Source organism: Ascaphus truei, chromosome 4 (assembly GCF_040206685.1).
Source record: "Ascaphus truei isolate aAscTru1 chromosome 4, aAscTru1.hap1, whole genome shotgun sequence".
Lineage (NCBI taxonomy): Eukaryota > Metazoa > Chordata > Amphibia > Anura > Ascaphidae > Ascaphus > Ascaphus truei.
Genome location: NC_134486.1, coordinates 23,682,708 through 23,702,559, shown reverse-complemented (window position 1 = coordinate 23,702,559; position 19,852 = coordinate 23,682,708). Strand labels below are relative to the sequence as shown.

Sequence of the window (19,852 nt, the reverse complement as noted above, 5' to 3'; positions counted from 1 at the left end):
ATAAGCCACGGTGTAGGAAAAGGACAATGAGGGAGGTGAATAAGAGAGAGACGTGTGGCATCGTGAATATGTGGATGAGATGGTACACGTGTGCAGTGTATTTTAGTGCCGTGCTTGATAAATACAGTGTATTTTGGGGCCACACTGGAGCAGCACAGCATAGCTGTGTAACAATTTGGAAGTCTCTCCTGCAGCAAAGGAACAGGAACTTTAATAAAGAGGGGGGTGGGGGGGTATCTGTTGTCTGATGATGGTTGTCTTTGACCTCAAGCAAGTCCCTTTCTCCTTCTGAAATTCAGGCCCCTGAACTACATTTCCGAGTACTTTGTGCTAGTTTTCATTGTGTCTATATGCAACATACACTGTCCTGGGCGTATAAAAAGATATACAGTATATGGGCGGTAAGAACAGCGTTGGTTGGCAGTAGTTTGGTGAGTCCACCCACTGACTACATCCCCAGCCAACGTTTTCATTTTAAAGTCCCCAGTTTTGGTAAAACGGGAAATTGTAGATTTTACTGTAGTTTGTGATATGTTTTTATTTCTCTTTTATTTATAAAATGTTGTAGCAGGAAGTAACACATTGAGAGCTACCTCTCGTTTTCATGTATGTCCTGGGCACAGAGTTATGACGATACATCGTTACACGTTATATTTGCAGACGTTTCATGGACAATATATGTTGTGGACATATTTAACAGCTAGAGACAAGATTCAAATGTGGCAGCAGAAGTCTTGAAATGACTTAAACTGGAGGCGGTTTTGAGGGTCTCTGGTAGATTGTTCCAGACGTGAGGTTCTCGGTACGAGAAGGAGGAGCTGTCATACAAGGGCTCTTGTCTTATGCCCTGCTGAGAGCATCAAGCATGTTCTCAGCAGGGCATACACGTACATGACAAATCCTTCCCACCAGGGCAGTGTGCCACAAAGTATTCTATTAGCAGAATTATTAAATAAGTACTTGTTCTTTTTGTGGACACTGCTGCATTTTGTTCTTTTTTTTCCCATTCAGAATTTGCTATCCTACTTTTAATATTATAATGATTATAATAATAATTATTATTATTATATATGTTATCCCTCAGAGGATAGGATTTTGAGAACACAACCGTCTCCCACCGAAGTGTCTTATCAGATATCATCTACGAAGACATTCCATGGTGACCCCAAAAAGTCTGACAATCTGCAATATTTTGAACGTATATAAACGTATATAAACAAAAATTAAGGGAAAGTAACATTCAGTAATGTATGTCAAGTTTCCAGTTATCTATAACGGTGTCACCCATTAGTATTTCTGAGGAAGCCAATTTTACCCATTGTATTTGCCTTATTTGATGTATTCTGTACTGTCATATAAAGAATTGCACTGCAGGGGAGAATGTAGTAGGCTGGCTTATTAAAGTAATGAAGTGGAAACTTGTCTCACTAATTCATGATTTTATTCAGTTGCCATTTCAACGGTGCAAATGGTCAACAACAAATTCTGGATTAGGGTTAATTCCAATCCAAATTTTAATTGGCACAAATGGTCAGGCTAGATGTAGAATCAAGTTCTTATCGATACTGGCTGGTGTGCCTGTGTTGGATAGACCTCCTACTGCATTCACTGTGCTCAGTTAACCCTAAAAAATATAATATTTCTGACCATCCTTGATGTCTCGTTCCAATATACTCAATGGCACCAAGCTCTTAAAGAACGTGTATCTTGTTCTTATATCTCCATGTATTTGTGCAATCATGCTGGCTTGGATATATTGTCACATTTACCTCCATGATAAACCCCGGTACTGAGTGATCACATCCAGGACATCCTGTGGTTTGGAGCTAATTCCATTTCCAGCCTAGAATGAGTTAACAAAATAGGATTATATTCATCGCACTTATATAGATAATGTAACATCCTCACTTCCTCATTGCCATGTTATTCAGGGCTCGACTTCAGGAATGTGTTCAAACACTAATTGAGAGGCATCCAACTGTAGTTACATTTGTACAAAAAATAAAAGTGCCAATCATCCTTCATGTAAGACTGTCGTACGACCTCTTGTCGTCCCTCTGTGATATCCTTTACTTTTACTGTCCCGTACATAAGCACAGAACATTTCCAAAGGCATATACCAGGGTGGCCAACCCCAGTCATCAAGGGCCACCAAGAGGTCAGGTATAAGGATATTCTGCACAATTGGCTCAATCAGTGGCTCAGTCTTTGACTTTGACACCTGTGCTGAAGCAGTGATATCCCTGATATCTGGGCTGTTGGTGGCCCTTGAGGACTGGAGTTGGCCGCCCCTGGCATACACTGTATGTATCCCCATCCAACACATCACTTCCATATGCAGACACTGTGCGCATTTATTGTAGCTGTCTGTTAACAGAGAAAACAGAACTCCCAGAAAGTACCAACGCTACCTTCAGTGGTACTATCTCGGGTACCAGGGGCTCCTGGCTCATGGGAAGTGGGGAGAATTTCTGCTTTTACGTGGTTTATAACCAGATCTAAATTCCACTGTACAGCTTTATTCTTTGCTTCTTTCATTGACCATTAGATTGCAGCTTGCACACACACACTACGTGCACATCCTTCCTGCTCAGCAACGTGGAATACATCCCTCCTTTCCTATTCACTGAACCACAATATCAATGAAAGAGTATTTTATTGCCTTACTGTCAGTGAGTCCCCAACGGCTGCCACCACTCTCACATCAGCAGGTCTCAGCGCATGAACTGAAAAAGGAACAAACACATTGACATTGAATTCACAAAGACATGACCTCTATTTTAATCGGTAATCCAATAACGTGGGTGGTCTCTCTGTGTAAGTTCCCCCTTATGAAGTTTGTCCCAACAAGGGATGAAAAAAAACAAATGGCAGCTGAGCCTACTCTGGCAGCCAATCAGTAACCGGCTGATGATGTTGCTTTTGCTGATTGGTTCACAGGCAGCAAGCATCATTTCAGCCATTTTGGACATGGGGAAATGTGCAAACTTGTAATTTTTTTGGTGAAAATTTGCACAAATTATTGAAAAATGCAACATTTTCCCTTAGCTCTGTTCCCCCCCAAAAAAGTTGCAATTTTCATTCAAAATTCGACAAATGTTTTGAAATTTCTCAATGTTTGGCACGTTTTCAATCGAAATGTAGCCAGGATGGTGAATAGTTGCCATGTTTGACAAATTTTTCAAACGTTACATTAATACAAAAAATCACGTGCCCTATCTAGCCTGCATGTTGGTCATGTGACCTTGCACATGTTGGGGGATGGGGGAGGGGAGGGGGGTAAACCTTGCCATTATTTTCTTGCAAAAAATTGCAAATTTTGCTGTGTTAGGAAACATTTCTCTGTAAATGCTCTCCTTAATAAAATGTAATCCCTCTGAACCGCTGCCGCCCTTCGCATTACCAGGCAATTATTATTATTATTATTATTTAGGAGCGGAACTGATAAAATATTTGTTGCCATATTGTTGTTTGTTAATCTGATTTTTATTCTACAGTGTATGCACCCATTACTGTTATTTCTTTGTATAGGAGCCTCATGTAATATTCTTCCTAAGGTAAACTACAAATCATGTTTCATGGACTTTTCACTTCCCGTGCAGCCGTTTGAACAATCTAAAACCATTCAGCCATAACTCAGAGGAGAGCAAGAGAAAGAAAACAAGCCATTTTTCATCATGGAACAAAAATAGTACAAGAACATAGCTCTGTGAGCATCGGACTGCAAGATGTAACTGCAATACATTTTACAACCCCTTTGCTGCTGGATGGGAATTCAGTGCATGGGTAAAACACAAATTTAAAGTTCTCTTATTTGTCTACAGTATTTTTCCTGCACGCGCGCACACACACACACCAAAATCCAAAGGTGAAATTTATTACTCAACGTTTCGGCTCCCAACGGAGCCTTTATCAAGAGCACCATTGGGAGCAGAAACGTTGAGGAATATATTTGACCTTTGGATTTTGGTGTGCCTGAATATCTTGGATGTGTACTGTTTACCTATCTTTCTACAACAGATGTGATGCATTGCTGACAGCTGGATAACCAGAATATATATATATATATATATATATATATATATATATATATATATCAAATGGAAATGTTACTGTATGTATGCTCATTTGCATGTCTTAGACAGGTCTGCAACCCTGCCTTTCACCATTATCACCCAGCACACAGCGCTTCCACTGCAGCAAGGGATTCTAGGAAATGACATGCAAATGAGCACACTTTTGCTTCAAAACCATATGACATGGTCCCCTGTAAGCTATTGCTTGCTGCATTTCCCAGCTTTGAGCACAGCCTGGGTTAAGATGCATAGCCTGTAAACCCACCCACAGACAGCTGTTTCGACCTTAATGGGTCTCTTCAGTGTGGGGTTGGTTCTACTGGCTTTGCAAAATGAAGCAGGGATAGGTTTTACCACACTTAGTAAAGTTATGGTGGGTAAAAAAAGTGACAAAAACCCTCCACAGTAAAGCATATAGCAAATGGAAATATTACTCATGCTCATTTGCATGTCTTAGCAGGTCTGCAACCCCGCCTTTCACCATTATCACCAGCACCCTTTTATTATTATCTATCTGTGTAAGTACCAATAATCCATTTTAGAGCCGTTGAATCATTCCATTGGGTCAATGGTTTTTAATAGAACTGTATTTTTAACTAATCATCACTGAATTCACATAATCAACACAATGCTTTCAGTACAAGCCGCAGCAATAAACTCGGCTAGCTTCACAGCAATCCCATATCCCAGCGAAAGCTTTACTAGTGGAATTAATATCACCGTATAAAAGTATTTACCAGACGTTGGTATTGAGTTCGATGGCGCTTTGTCAACACACTGAAGCTGGCTTCCACGAACCTAGAATAGGTAAATATAGCAGGTGAGTGTCAGTATAAAGATCTTATAGCCAGGTAGAAAAGCTCATGATGGTGCTCCGACGGCAGCTCATGGATTGGGGTACAAACTTTCAAACCAGGGAAAGAGGGACACGTCCTTGTGTCGGTGTCTCAATGAGATGTCATTATTACCACTAGGCATTCTCTTTATTCCCGGCTAACGGGACGCCCAACCTTCCATTCGCTGTCCTCTCCTTCTCATGCCCCTCTTACAGCATCTCAAGCTACTGTATGGCAGTCTGCTGTTACACTTAGGCAAATGTAAAAGTGTAAAAAGATACGTTACATAATACGTTAAATTACAAACACTTTGCTGTCTTGACCAGCGTAGACATGGTGTAGGGGAGATGACCTTCAATACAAATTCAGGATAGCCATGCTAAGTTTGGGATGAACATAACACATTTCAACCTCAACCTGGGTTTGCTATACTTCATGTTCTCTAAGTGTTTGGTTGCATTTAATTATTTAGTGAATATTACAAAATAAACTTAATTACTATTTGCGATCATGTAATCAACTGGTGATTGTAGGCGACCACCTAATTCAGTGGCTGTAAGCAACTATACAAATTTTAACTTTATGACTCTCTTATAAAATAGTAACCATGAAAATACGTGTTTTTGGGCCAGCCAATAAAATAAGCAAATACATGGTAGGTGTAGAAATGGGAGAACCAGTCCAAATCCGCTTCCTGGGTTTTTCTGAATTTGCCATTCAAAATCCGTTCCGTGGTGTAAAATCCGCCGACGGATTTTTCCAGGTTCAATCCGCGTGGATTCATCCAAAATCGCCCTTGGATACAATCCGCTGATGGATTTTAAGAATCCAATCCGCGGATTCAGCAATCCACGTGCCGATTGCTGAATCCATGGATTGGATTATTAAAATCCATCAGCGGACTTCAGAATCCGCGGATGGATTGTTGGTGTTTAAAAAAAATGTAAAAAAAAAACATCCGCAAAATGGCGCCATTTTTGAGCCTGATCTTCGGAAATCTGTCGACCAAAGGAACCAGACGACAAATTTGCCCATCTGTAGAGTATATGGGTGTCCTTATAAATAGGAGAACGCATGCAACCATGCAAACTGGTGATGCAGACTACATGAAGAAATCATTAAACTAAGTGACTACATGCGATCGCTGAATGGGTTGCTACTGTATAAGCACCAATCATTCTTATGCGAGAAGGGGACTATTAATTAAAACCACAGTCACATTTACAGGATATACTTACTGGATCTGGGGTGATGGTGGGGTAGGTATAGTTGCTATTCCTCATTGTTTTCACGAAAGGCTGATCCTAAAGAGTGATACGTGTGAGTCAGTGATCATGAATCCTACATCTCAGCAGTGTTTCAGTCTGGGAACATAACAATGTGCTACAGATCTGGGCAACTCGAGTCCTCAATGGCCATCAACAGGCAAGGTATTCAGGATATCCCTGCTTCAGCACAGATGGATCAATCATTAGCTCAGTCTTCGACCATTAAAATAGGTTTGTATGCCATTGTGATGCTGATTTTAAAGATTTCAATTATTTTGACACAATTATGTACCACCACATCAGGCTATATATGTGGCCCTCCTCAGTGCAAGGACATCTGCAAAGAGCTTCCCTGTTGGACTCACTAAAGATAATCTGTTAAGTATGTAGAATTCTTAAGGACCGATACTGCCAGGAAACTGGTGTCTTTGTTCATTGTGGGAGGCACGAGTAGACTACACATATGGGGATGTGACATTATGGTGTTACTCACAGGACATTTTGAGTTTTGAGCATTCACAGCAAAACAATTCCCCTTCTCTTTTATCATTAAGTGCCACGTGCAGATTGTAAGGTAAAAGATACATTAAATGTCTATTTTGCCATACTGTGGGTTAGGATTCCTGGTCAAACGTTGCTATTCATGAGAATTCTTAAGGCTAGTTGTACTGTAATTATGACATTGTTTTAATTTAACTCTCTCCTAGACGATTTCCTGCCAGGATTTCACCCTTGTTGTGGCTTCTGGAATACCTCTTAATTGTATTTGAAAGGTGCTATCTAAAAGTTGTTGTTATTGTTTGCATAACAAACATTAATTGGACATTTAATCATATTTCCATCTCAATCTGCAATGTTAATGCTTTAACGATAGAGTATGTACAGCCAATTTCCCCCAAGCTTTATAAATTCTTCTGAACAAAGCCTTGAGGGACCTCTAACATCATATTGATTTTGGTTTTATTTGTTCTCGTTTTCAGACTCGCAAATGTGATATCAACCATGCTTGGTGGGCCAGAGGTTCCATGAGGGCAAGTTACACTTAAGTAGGCTATTTCTACGTCTTTTTGATGTTTCACCTGGAACTAATGGGTCCAAAGAGCCACCTGTTTGTCTTGATACATCATATATATTTATTTTTAGATATTCCACTGATGTATGTTGGAGAACACTAAAGGCCTGTAGAACACGGCACATTGAGGCAAGGCAAATGCCCTAGGTCATATAGACTTGGTGCCGGCATTGTACCGTACAATTGCACCAAGATCAACCATCTCTAAGTTCATACGCCTTGCTATTAGTGGACAACTTGTCCAGTTCTCAAAGTGATAAGCTATCTAGTTCTCATAGTGAGGCACGGCTTCCTTTATACCTGGGATGGACATTTGATAGTGATATCTCCATCAAGTTTTTCATTATCGGTCTTCTGACCGAGGGGTTCCAGCTGTGAATAACAAACGAGGAAAGAGAGTGAGCAGAGAGAAGGGAGGAATGAAAGTTACACTGTGAACTCAGAATCCTCTTATCGTTTAGGGGGATTAGTCCCGTTCCTCAATTTCAGATATTTTTTTTAAATTTCTGAATAACTTGTTCAGCATGCTGGGCAGCCAGGCCTGTATCCTGTATATCCCAGAGGGGGTGTTGGTCTAGATCAGGGGTGCTCAACTCCAGTCCTGAAGACCCCCTAACAGGTCAGGTTTTCTGGATATCCCTGCTTCAGCACAGGTGGCTCAATCAGTTGCTCGGTCGAAGACTGCACCACCTGTGCTGAAGCAGGGATATCCATAAAACCTGGCCTCTTGGGGGGGGGTCTTGAGGCTTGGAGTGGAGCACCCCTGCTCCGGAGTACTAAGGCCCCTCCAGCAAGTTACGATCATGTGGTCACTCCTTAGTGATCACATGATTGTGATGTCACCCCAGCCCAACCCCACTTTGCAATGCATACTGTAAATCCAACAATGCAGGAATAACCCACAGCCAATTAACCCCTTCTTTAACATTTCGATGGTCATTATTTGATGTGCTCTAAAGCTTTACATATTTAGGTCCGTCAAAAAAGCACAATGCCACGTTTCATAGAAACATAGAATTTGATGGCAGATAAGACCCGTCACCGCACGTGATCCGTGGCTTTTCAGCAATACGTACTGTTCTGTTTCAATAAGAGAATAGCTGGGAACTTGGATCTAACAGAGGAAAGAATATAGCAGAGGGTGCAGAGCGGCATTAATCAAGACCGAGTTAGAAAATAGGTTTTTAGAAAAATGACAACGGAAAAAGGCTAGCGAAAAAAATGTTCTGTCCTCAATAAATCTCCCGGATAAAACAGGGCTGGGAGATTTCACAGCTGTGATCGGGAAGGAAAACACAAGGCCTTGCAGAGGCAGGCTGACCTTGTGTGGGCTTTGGGGCGCCAGGTTTTCCACTACTGCCAGGCACTTACCATGTTTGTCCATAGGCCGCGGGCACTCTGGGCATGAGCTTTCTCCGCAAAATGAAAGCAGTCTGGGGCCATATAGGATCTGTCAGGAGCACCGTCCTAAAGGTAAGAAAACAGGCAGTGCTATAAGCAAGATCCTACAACATCTCTGCTAAATAAGAAGTCCGGCTGCCGCCTATATTACCCCGTAGAGTGCAAGCTCTCCGGGGCAGGGCATTCCCTTCCTATTGCCCCACTTTATCTCCGCTGCACTTATTGTATTTTAATTTCCTGTAATATATTGCCTCTTTTGTACAGTGGCAGATACGTAGACAGGCGCTTTATAAATTAAACTACGCACGCATACACATGCATATTCACGTAATGAAACACGTGATCATTTTGATATCGCAGAGCACTGACGGCCCATGGCAAAAAAAAATTCAGACAATATTATGTTCACTAAAATGAATATATGCAAAGATATACCCCTCAGCACAGGTCTCTTCAGTGATAACTGTAAGAACTCTTGCAGTATTTTTCATTTTCATAGATACCACCTCCTTTTCCTTTTTCAGTGTGTTACAATCTATCCTACAGTATGTACATATTCTATTATCTTTATTCCCCACTGACTTTCTTGTTTAATCTGTCTGATAATTATCCCGCGGTCATTGTGACCCATCTTTTTCTCCCTTTTTCTGTATTTGCTTCTGTGAAGGTAGGGTGTAACCTGGCTACATAATAAAGGTTAAGCCCTCTGGTTACCCCCGAAACTGTGGGGTCCCTGGTAGCTACATAAGCACCATAAGCCAGGGACCAGGGATACTACATGTGGAAAATAAAGTGACCCCTGCTTTTTTCTGTTTTCACGTTCCCTGGGAACTAGAACTGTGAGCTTTCTTGGCAGTTTTAGGGGGGATATTTGGGTATAAATGCAATTATTTTGTTTGCAGGAGATCAGGGCCCGATGTTACCGGTAGTGCTTTAATTCTCCCCAGCGAGCAGGCATGATTTGCCGGTACGTGGTGTGAATTACACCAGGGCTACCCAGTGTCCCCCAGACTCCTGGATTTTGAGCCCAAATGGAGAGGATGTCCAGAGGTGAGAAGACCGTTTGGTGGGCGAGAAAGGGCAAATTGCCAAGTCCGGAGAACAAAGGGCACCCTGTGGGGACACCTTTGTATCTGCCAGACTTGGTGGAGCCTGCCCAGCAGGTGGCAATGAGTTAGCTGGAGGAGACACAGCTCGTAGGCGCTTCTCCCATTGGCTAAATCATATTTCCCGCTCACCCAGCTTTGCGAGCCGGCTTGGCACGCCTCCTCCTCTGACTTCAGCCCAGAGACGAGCTCCTGTTTCTATTGGCTGGTGGGGAGGAATTCCCATGCTCTGATTGGTCGCTCCTCTTCCTCCATGCTGAACATAGCCCAGCGGAGGGTATGTAAGGAGAAGCCCCAGTCAGAGAAAGACGATTTTGTGGCTTGAGTCGATGAAGCTAGGGCGGGCTTTTCAAAGTTGCTCTGTCCCAAATAGCAGAGCAACCGGCTTTGTTTTGAAGCTCGGAAAGTCTGCCCTGCAGAGACTAAGTCAGACGCAAGGACCAAGTTCTCATCTGAGAACGTAGCGGTCGCGGTCAGGAGTTCCTGCCGAAAACACTTCCAGTACTGTCAGGACTAGGTCCCGGTCAGGAGTTTCTGCTGAATCTCGGTCCAGGTTGTCCGGAACAAGGTTCCGATCAGGGTAAGCCCTTGCAAGCGGGCGCCATGCACCTACTAAAGGCTAGTTCTCAACCCCCAGGCCCCAGTAAGTGTGTATATTTCTGTTTTTTGTGTTTTGTTGTATTTCCGAGGTTTTATCCAAATAAACCCTATTTTATTTCAATGCCTTGTTTTGCCTATTCAATGATCCCTGAAATATAAATGTGTTAAAGGACCTGGTCTACCGTGACAGGCTTTATTTTTCTTTTAGCCCTTTATCTCTTTCTAGCTTCCTCCTTGCTGTCACTTTATCTCTCTCTTCCCCCCCCCCCACATCCCCCCATACAATTTTCCAGCCAACAGGGTAATACTGCTAATCTAGAGAATGGGGTCAAAGTTTGAGTTATAGCACCTGGCAATTTCTACTGGCTGGGATCAGAGCTCAGTGACTAGCCATCACCCAGTTAATTTCTTACAAAAGGCCATTATATTCATTATCATTTACATTTCAAATCGATCATATCAATGAGCCATTCTAATTATGGAATCCAAGCTATCAGAGGACCTAATGCTGGGGTGGCCAACTCCAGTCCTCAAGAGCTACCCACTGGTCAGGTTTTAAAGATATCCCTGCTCAAGCATAGGTGGTTCCGTCAAAATGACGGAGCCACTGATTGAGCCACCTGTGCTGAAGCAGGGATATCTTTCAAACCTGACCTGTTGCAGGTTCTTGAGGACTGGAGTTAGCCACCTCTAGGGAATAGGGTAATGTTGTCAATAGTAAGTATCAGTGTTGGTTGGGAAACCCATCATCAGGCGGTTGAACGGGGCAATGTCCTGTGCTTGCCCTGGATGCTTGCCCTGTGTGTCTCCCAGAATTGTATCTTATAGGTCTCTAACTACAAACCTTCGTAGCTATTGACATTGAACTGTTTCAATTGGGGTTTCCTATTATTGTTCCACCTACTCTGTCTGTTACTCATCAATAATGTATCCCCCTTTTACCTCTTTTCGGGGTAACTCCAGATTCTCCAAAAAAGGTTGTATGACAACGGCGAAATCCTCTCTCGTGTCATATCTCCCACTTTCCACTAACTGACGAGTTTTTTCCTAAATGGAATGAAACAAAAAAACAAACCATTCATTGCATACATTTTGACCAGCTAATCAACATTACTTCTTATTACTTCTTAATCAGGGAGCATTCATGTTAACCTTGACGTAGATATGAAATATGGAGTAAAGCACACCAAAAATAGAGCGCGTTCCATGGGTAGCAAAAAAGCTAATTTTAATGACTTAAAGAAGTCATGGTAGCATCCAACGTTTCGGTACATACAAGCACCTCTACCCCTGATGAAGCTATGCACCGAAAGGTTGGATGCTACTATGACTTCTTTAAGTCATTAATACGACATTTTTTGCTACCCATGGAATGCTCTCTATTTTTTGTGTGCTTTACTCTATTTTTCCATGGTTACCATATCTTGACCAGATTTCTTTTGTCAGCGCACCCACTCTTGATACTTAGTATTGCTTTAGACCCCGGGTAGGGACATCCCAAGTTGCTGGATCTGATTCTCTATTTTTTTATACTTGCCTATGATTTCACATGATCATTATACAGTACCATTAATGTTTTAGGTTGAGCGTGCACTCCTGTTAGTCACTGTACTGAGATACCAAATGCGTTTCCTGTAGTAAATCCCAAAGTGTGAATATCCATAACTTTGAAAAAAAAAGGTTACTTTATTGGATTACATATCCCACGCGTTTCGGTGTCCGCTGCATATGTAATCCACTAAAGTAACCTTTTTTTAAGTATATGTTTGAGCGCTCGCTGCCTTTTTCTACTGTGGATATTCAGATGATCAATAGAAATAACTTTTTTTTTTTTTGAGAAATAGTCTTTTGTCATGAAGATGATGCTGACTGGTGGGAATAAAAAGCATCTACTGGATATAAGGGCTTTAATGACAAATGATATCACAAGCTGCACTAGGTGCGTGTCTTCTATATTATCTCCTGGAAAGCAGATTCTTAGGACAGCAAAAAGCCTGACCCACATTTAGCAACACCATACCCATTGGCTTGGTTACACCAAAGTACAGGATAACACTGCAAACAATTCATGTGTACATGGTTGCTGCATAATGCGATAAATGTGGAGAAAAATCCCTTCATAAATACTTAGGGGGTATTGATTAAAATGCAATATGCATTATTAATCAATAATATTAATCGCAAATTATCATTAATGGTTTTCACACTTTAGTGATTAAAGCCATGTAACTATCTTTGTGAGTATTTCTGTATATCAGGCAGTTCACATAATGTGCTGCAGCAGAGAGAACCAGGCATTGCAATTAGAATGGAATGATTTGTTGCACTTATGTTCCAGAATCAGCACTTGGACAGTGTATTCCAATTCTACTGTCAATCAACATGGAAAAGCCTTGGGGAAATCATTTTGTTGCACCGTATTTACCTGGTATTGCTTGTTAAATAATTTAAGAGTGCTGATTTCTGGAGTGTCTACACCATACTCCACCACACATCTGCACAAAGCCCTGCAGAGATAAAGAGAAAGTCATTTTATGGAATAGCCTTGTGCTTCACATATTGATTGCTGATGAGAACAGAGGGACACAAAGGAAAGATCTTTTTGTTCACTCCAGCGTATATCTGCGTTGCCCCATAGGCGCACAGCCTGAATGGGCCCCCCCAAGAACTGCTCCCCTCTGCACAGGACCAGCGTGCTAAGGGTTAACATGTGCTTGAACTTTGTTGAAGGGCCAAAGGGCGTGAGCCGGTTGCTGCCGTTCACTGATGTTAGTTGATGTTAAAGCTGCTCTATTTCTATCAGAAACTCAACAGCCCTTTATCCCCTGTACCCAATTTTCCTACTTTATCTGTCCATGAAATGTCTGTGAAGTGACTTTACTGCTGCGGTCGAGTTTATTCGAGCATTTGCCCGTTCTCGGCCGCAGCAGTAACCTGGCGCGCGCCAGAGGGTGCCGGGCGCGCGCCGAAGACATGGAGGAGCGCCCTCCGATCGGGGCTTTCTCCACCCCGCTGCCGGGTCCGGCTTTCTCCACCCCGCTGCCCAGAACCCCCTGCCGCCGTCCCCCACATCGCGGGACACCAGGGCTCCCACGCCGAGGGAGTGCGGTTAGCATGCCGGGGCATCCCCAGGCTTGCGGAGCTAGCCGCACTCAAATAAAATGTGCCGCCTGTGTATAACACTGTTCTTTTATTGTAACCATGCATTTTTTATAACTCTGTGCCCAGGACATACTTGAAAATGAGAGGTAACTCTCAATGTATTACTTCCTGGTGAAACATTTTTATAAATATATAAATACTGCACTGAGTTTTCTAACCTGCTTTAAAACGTTACTCTGCAGTTTTTTTTTGTATTGAACCCAAAAGTGTGGAGTTACTGTACATGCCTGTCTTATTTTTCACTGTCGCTTTACAAACTAGAGTCACATTTAATTGTTCCGTAATAAGAGGACTTGGCATAAACAAAATGTCAAAGTGAATACTACTGTAAGTCATGAGTGATATTTAATTTGAAGCTTTTGTACAGTGATTTCCAACAGAGGGTTTGGGGAGGGGTCTCAAAGGGGTTCACCAAAAAAAAAAATGTTATGAGGGTTATAAGGGTGCACCTTAGTGTGCATGGTATAGTAGCGATTAATTACAGCAGAAGCTTCCAAAGTCGCTCCCCAGAATGCTTTGCATCCACAGTGGCAAGGCCTTGTGGGGTATGACTTTGAAAGCTCCCACAGTCATTGACAGCCATACCACGCATGCTGTCTGCACGCCTGAGGTGCCGTTTGGGGCCTTATTAATTGTGTGCTCCCGCACAGTTTTCTGATTTATGATGAGAAGAGAATATGACTAGAGGTTCGTGGAATAAATATTTCCTTGCTGGGGTACACAATGTAAAAAAGGTTTGGCGTCGCTGCCCTAGAAGTAGGTGACTACACAGCAACAGAGGGTTGTTTATTACAAATGAAACATTAAAATGAATCGAACAAGAAAACTGAAACTTGTCTTGGGAAATATTGTGTGCGGTTCCTGGTACAAAATAAAAGCTCTTCCCAGTGGCAGGTCCTCCTATGAGATACAGGTAATTAGCTTATTAGGATTCATCTCATATGAGAAAATCATTAGCAGAATAAAAATCTTAAAGGTTTCAGAGAGCCCGCAAACCCATGAGAGGTACATCCATGAGTTCATGAGAGGTACAGTCCTGCTTTTTTTTTGCACCAGTTCAACGCACAAAAGGCAGTAACTAAAGAAAGCAAAACCCATTCCAATTATTTCATATATATATATATATATATATATATATATATATATATATATATATATATATATATATATATATATATATATATATATATATATATATCCAAATCCAAACTCTAAAATGTTTTGTTTAATGAGTTCTATGAACTATCATTAGGTTTGTATATTTACAAAGTGGTGTTACTCTATAGGACATTTAAGCTAATAGGACATACGTTGTCTTATTGTGTGAAAGTGTCTTATGACGTGTTACTATTTAGTAAACATGGCCCTTAATCCCTTAAACATTACAGTGCAGATTTTGTGTGAGGAACGTTAGTAGGATACCCGTCTGTATAGAAAAGGATATTCTTGGGAACCATGGCCCCAGTTAAAAAGGATGCAAAGCAAAGAGAGGACCAAGATACCAAAAGAAGGAAAATTGAACCTGAAGGCCTGGCGGGCGGGGCGGGGTTGGGTGGAGGCAAGGAGAGATAGTTTCCTCCCTGCCCCCCTTTATTCTCTCCCGATCTCTTCGGTCAATAGAGTGCCCCCTGCCGTCCCTCTCTCCTCTCCCCTTCTTCCCCCCCATCTCAGTCCCATGAATAGCTCCTCCCCCGATCTCCACCCCCCCCCCCAATCCCCTCCTCTCTCTCTACTACTAGCTCTTTTTCCTCCTCTATCCCTTTATTAACTTCAAAAAGGGTTTTACAAAACGACTTTTTACAAGAAAGCAGGAGGAACGGTCCATTGTTAAAGAGTTCACAGGAAAATAAGCAATACTGTGTGATCTGTTTAATTTTACATATCTGTTTCAATGTACAAAATGTGTTCTAATGATATACTTTCAAAAATGTCGTTCTAAGACCCAGCTGTAAAACCCTGTTACAATCAATTAAAAAAAGTTTGAAATAATAGAAAAGGATATTCGTAACAAAAACAAGAAAATGATAATAGATCATTGGTAAGACGCCACTTACTAGATAGTGCTGTGTTTAGTCCTAGAAGCCATAGTATATTGAGATGGACTTGAGCAAAGTAGAGGGGATTCACAGAAGAGCAACCACAATGCATGGTTGGCTTCATAAAACACGTCAGGGGGGGTTGAACAACCTCAAAGAACTGAAATAATGGTGGGAGCGGCAGGAGAGGCTCGTAACAAGAACTACAGTATAAAAGGTGGAAGAGTTGGAAAAAAGGATGTAGCGTTGTTCATTAAAATGGCTTGAATACATGCGGCAGTCCCCTAGAAGGTTTGATGGAAGATAATGCAATAAATCAATTGAGAGATGTTTGGACAAACAGGACATCCCGTGTGTGGAAAATAATGAAGACAGCATTATAGATCCAACAATTGAACGGGGACTGATGCTTAGCAGCAGCTTATACGAAGGGGCAGAATGGCTGAACCAAGTGGTCCTTAATTGCTGCCAATTTCTTTGTTTCTGGTCTGTTAACCATTATTGAGTACAGCTTATCAGTCAACATGTAAAGTGTCCCAGACGGGGACTATAATTAGCCTCTAAAAACGATCAACCAAGCGATGTCCTTCCCAGCTCAGGCAGTTAAAACGTATCAATTAGCTGAATTACACTAGAGTATCTTCACTGCATCAGGTCAGGGTTTCTAAACAGTGACATTGAAGAACAGGAGATACACATAGGCAGCGTGCTATAGAGTAATTAGTGCACTTATTGATAAGAGGCTCTGAATATGTCTTTGTAACCCTGAGATCTGGTCTTATCAGTGGTGTTTATGCTTTCTGCTATCGCACACATTCTATTTTTTCTTCTGGCCTTTTATCCTCCATTTATTGACTTGTTTCTGGTTATTGTGAATCCTTGTCTCGATGTGATTAGTAACCATACCATGGAATAAGAAATGGGTAAGCATTATACCATATCCTATTATGCACTGCCCTATTGCTGACATGGTCACATATGGTATCTGAAATGTAGATTGGACATTGGGCGTGCAGCCAAGTTCCCCGGTATGCAGAGAGCTGACGGGGGCGCGGCTCTGACGTCCCCCGGCAGGTTCGCCTTCATTGGCTGAACCGCCGGGGGGGGCGTGGCCTTGCGCTCCGTCACGACTCCTGCTCTCAATTTTCTTGAGAGCAGGAGTTTCTGTCGGCGCATTGCGGCGACCCCCCCTCGCAGCGGGGGTCGGCTCTTGTCCCTGCAGCGTCCGCCACCAGTAGCCAGCGGGGACCAGGCCTTAAAGAGTTTTAAATGGGCATTTCTGTAAAATGTGTATTTATTTTGAGCCCATTTGTGAGAAAAATGTGTTGACTAAATATTGGCATGTTCAATAAAATTCTGCTCACCGCAGGGTTTGTGTGTTGGGGTCAGGGAAGTGTGAGACTGTGTGAGACTGTGTCTTGCATCAGACATCAGACATCGAACTGTAAATGTAGCATTTAGTTGTATTTAGTTATGTAATAACCTCAGCAACTAAATTCATTTAATTGTAAAAAAATAAAATGAAATACACATAGAAAGTTTGTTTGAGATATCTAATTAATCATCTTCTGAACAGCTGCCATACAAATGTAATTGTGGTTGAGTGATACGTTAAATAAGATGTGTGTTACATATATGAATTGCTTCTCTCATTCCTTGGCAACTCTCTACTCCCTACTCATCTTCTATCTTATTTTCTTTTACTAGGTTTCCGCCCTTGTTCTTGTTTCCTCTTCTTCCCAACATCTCCTCAATCTCTCTACCTTCTCCCAAGTGCCATGTGTCTGTTTCAAGGCCTTGGCACGTGTCCTGTTTATGGGACCACTGCCCCGCATGTCAGAGTAACATCTCAAGAAGTTGTAGCAAGACGAAGGAGAAAATCCCACCTCATGATGGTCTGTGGGCACCGGGTTCTTTTATCATCGTATAGCTCTTTCAGTGGAAGTATGTCAAGAACGGACACTAGATTCACGAATATCCGCGGGACCTGTCAGGAGAGATTCATATTCGTACCATTGATGGATGGTTTAATCCCGTCACCCATAAGATACTGTATGTGACAATTGTATACGCCTTTCAGTTAGAAATTATTATTTTGCTCTTATATAGCACTGGGCGTGTGTATAACACTTTGTACTGCAAATACAGGCTGGGATACAGCAGATTATCCTGGGGACAAAAATAATTGATTAAAAGAAGACTATAATAGACCCGCAGTTGGTCATTAAAGCTCGCGGGCACCTCCAGCAGGTGGTATGTTCTTTCTCAAGGCTGAAAAACGATCAACAATTTAAACCAGGAGTGGTCAACTCCAGTCTTGAAGGGCCACCAACAGGTCAGGTTTTCAGGATATTGCTGCTTCAGTACAGGTGGCTCAATCAGTGGCTCAGTTGTTGACTTAGTCACTGAATGAGACACACGTGATGAAGCAGAGATATCTTCAAACCTGACCTGCTGGTGGCCCTTGAGGATTGGAGTTGGCCTCTCCTGATTTAAACACTTCTGAAGCCACTGGCCAATTTTCTGATTAAATCACATAGTACCAACACATTTAAGTGCTTGTATTCTAATAAAATTCAATGTTGTAGGCTATGGCCGCCCACTAACGTTGATTGTAAATTCTGGTTGGGATTCATTACTAACAACATTTTAGTTGTATGGTGGGCGCACTTACTCTCTATTGTATTACAGGTCCCTGTATTTTGAGGTGTATCCTGGCTGTAAAGCTAGGTGCACATGGGCGCTGATATGTGAATAAAATATGAAAACATGTAAACAAGGAAACAAAACTGTCTGTTTTACCTGCTCATAGAATATGTCCAGTGCTGTCTTGATATAATTAACAAAGTTTTCTGGAGAGTGATAGATCTGTTGAAAAAGAAAGAAAGAACGATTCATCCTCATTAAAGAGTAATAAGTATAACTGTACATAACGTCATATATATATATAACGTCATATATATAAAAAAGGTTTGAATCCACTGCAGTATATATATATATATATATATATATATATATATATATATATATATATATATATATATATATATACTGCAGTGGATTCAAACCTTTTTTAGCTAAGGAACTCTATGGAAAATTCTCAGAAACCCCAACCCTCTCTAATAGCGCATCTGAGATCAGATGTATTACAAATTCTTCTCTATTTGGTGCAATTTTAATATGACCTGAAAATTACAGGGAACCCTTTAGGGATACACAGGGAACCCAAGACTTCCTAGGAACCATGGTTGAAAAATACTGATATACTGTATATGTTGTTGTACCTTACATCAGGGGTGCTCAACTCCCATTGTAATATTGGCTCAGAAATAAAAGAAATGCATAGTCATATAACCAACGGTCTGTAGACAGTTCTGGAACTTGATTGACCTCACAAATGTACGTTATTAGGTGTGGAGACATTGCTCAAAGAACCATGACTATTTATCTCTCTTACATGAAGGGATTTATCCGGTCCAGTTATACTTATCATACTTTACAACTGTCTAAATAGCTGCAATAAAGCACGGCGCATACGTATTACCAGATAGAGGAGTGATATCATGCAGCATTTGTTATCACAGATCAAGAGTGATGTAATGTCCAAACTGTAAATATCACTGCTATACACACACATACACACACACACACACACATATATATATATATATATATATATATATATATATTTTTTTTTTTTTTTTTTTTTTTTTTTCAATACTTTCGTTTAACCTTTTACCAGACTAAAATAAATGTTTTTAATATAGGTAGAAAAGACAAATCTGTTTTTGGGATCTCACAAATGAGGATATAAGAAATGTGACAAATTATATTTGAAGAATAGCACTGTATTTCATGGTAACTCTGCACTGCTCACACGTTTTAAACAATGTTCTGTCTGTCTGGGTTAGAGTTAAAATAATGCGGTAATTATTTACCAACCATATAATGGAGAGTAAATATGAAGTCATGTTTTAGATATTCTTTATTTCACATTGTGAAATTCTCAGATAAAGAATAGTTTTTTTGGGAGACAAATTGAAAGAGCGCATTGCGTCAGAGAAATCCACCCCTCACCTAAAATCATTGGCGGTTTATGCTCGCACAATGTAACAATTCATGTTCTTACAGTTGGCTCGCGTTTTTCCTACTCTGCACGCTGCGCCTCGTGCTCATACATATTAACGCATTAAGCAGTGTTTGCGTCCTCTTGCACTTGTCTTTTACGCCAAGAAAAACTTGACCGACTATTCTGATGGATTTATGGCACACAAAACGGGTGCATATTTGAAGTT

The 19,852-nt window shown here is 41.4% G+C and overlaps 1 protein-coding gene across 2 annotated transcripts in view; it reads right to left on the bottom strand.

Moving 5' to 3' along the window:
• The window catches only part of PLB1 (phospholipase B1), a 113,886-nt gene that overhangs the window by 46,700 nt on the left and 47,334 nt on the right, over window positions 1-19,852 (bottom strand). For both annotated transcript variants that reach the window (XM_075595412.1, XM_075595413.1), the window contains exons 23-32: window positions 18,360-18,425; window positions 17,444-17,544; window positions 12,785-12,866; window positions 11,302-11,406; window positions 8,624-8,719; window positions 7,553-7,624; window positions 6,151-6,216; window positions 4,814-4,874; window positions 2,668-2,726; window positions 1,770-1,843 (exon numbers count right to left, since the gene is read on the bottom strand). In XM_075595412.1, coding sequence (XP_075451527.1) covers window positions 1,770-1,843; window positions 2,668-2,726; window positions 4,814-4,874; window positions 6,151-6,216; window positions 7,553-7,624; window positions 8,624-8,719; window positions 11,302-11,406; window positions 12,785-12,866; window positions 17,444-17,544; window positions 18,360-18,425 — 782 coding nt within the window. The remainder of the gene's footprint in view (window positions 1-1,769; window positions 1,844-2,667; window positions 2,727-4,813; window positions 4,875-6,150; window positions 6,217-7,552; window positions 7,625-8,623; window positions 8,720-11,301; window positions 11,407-12,784; window positions 12,867-17,443; window positions 17,545-18,359; window positions 18,426-19,852) is intronic.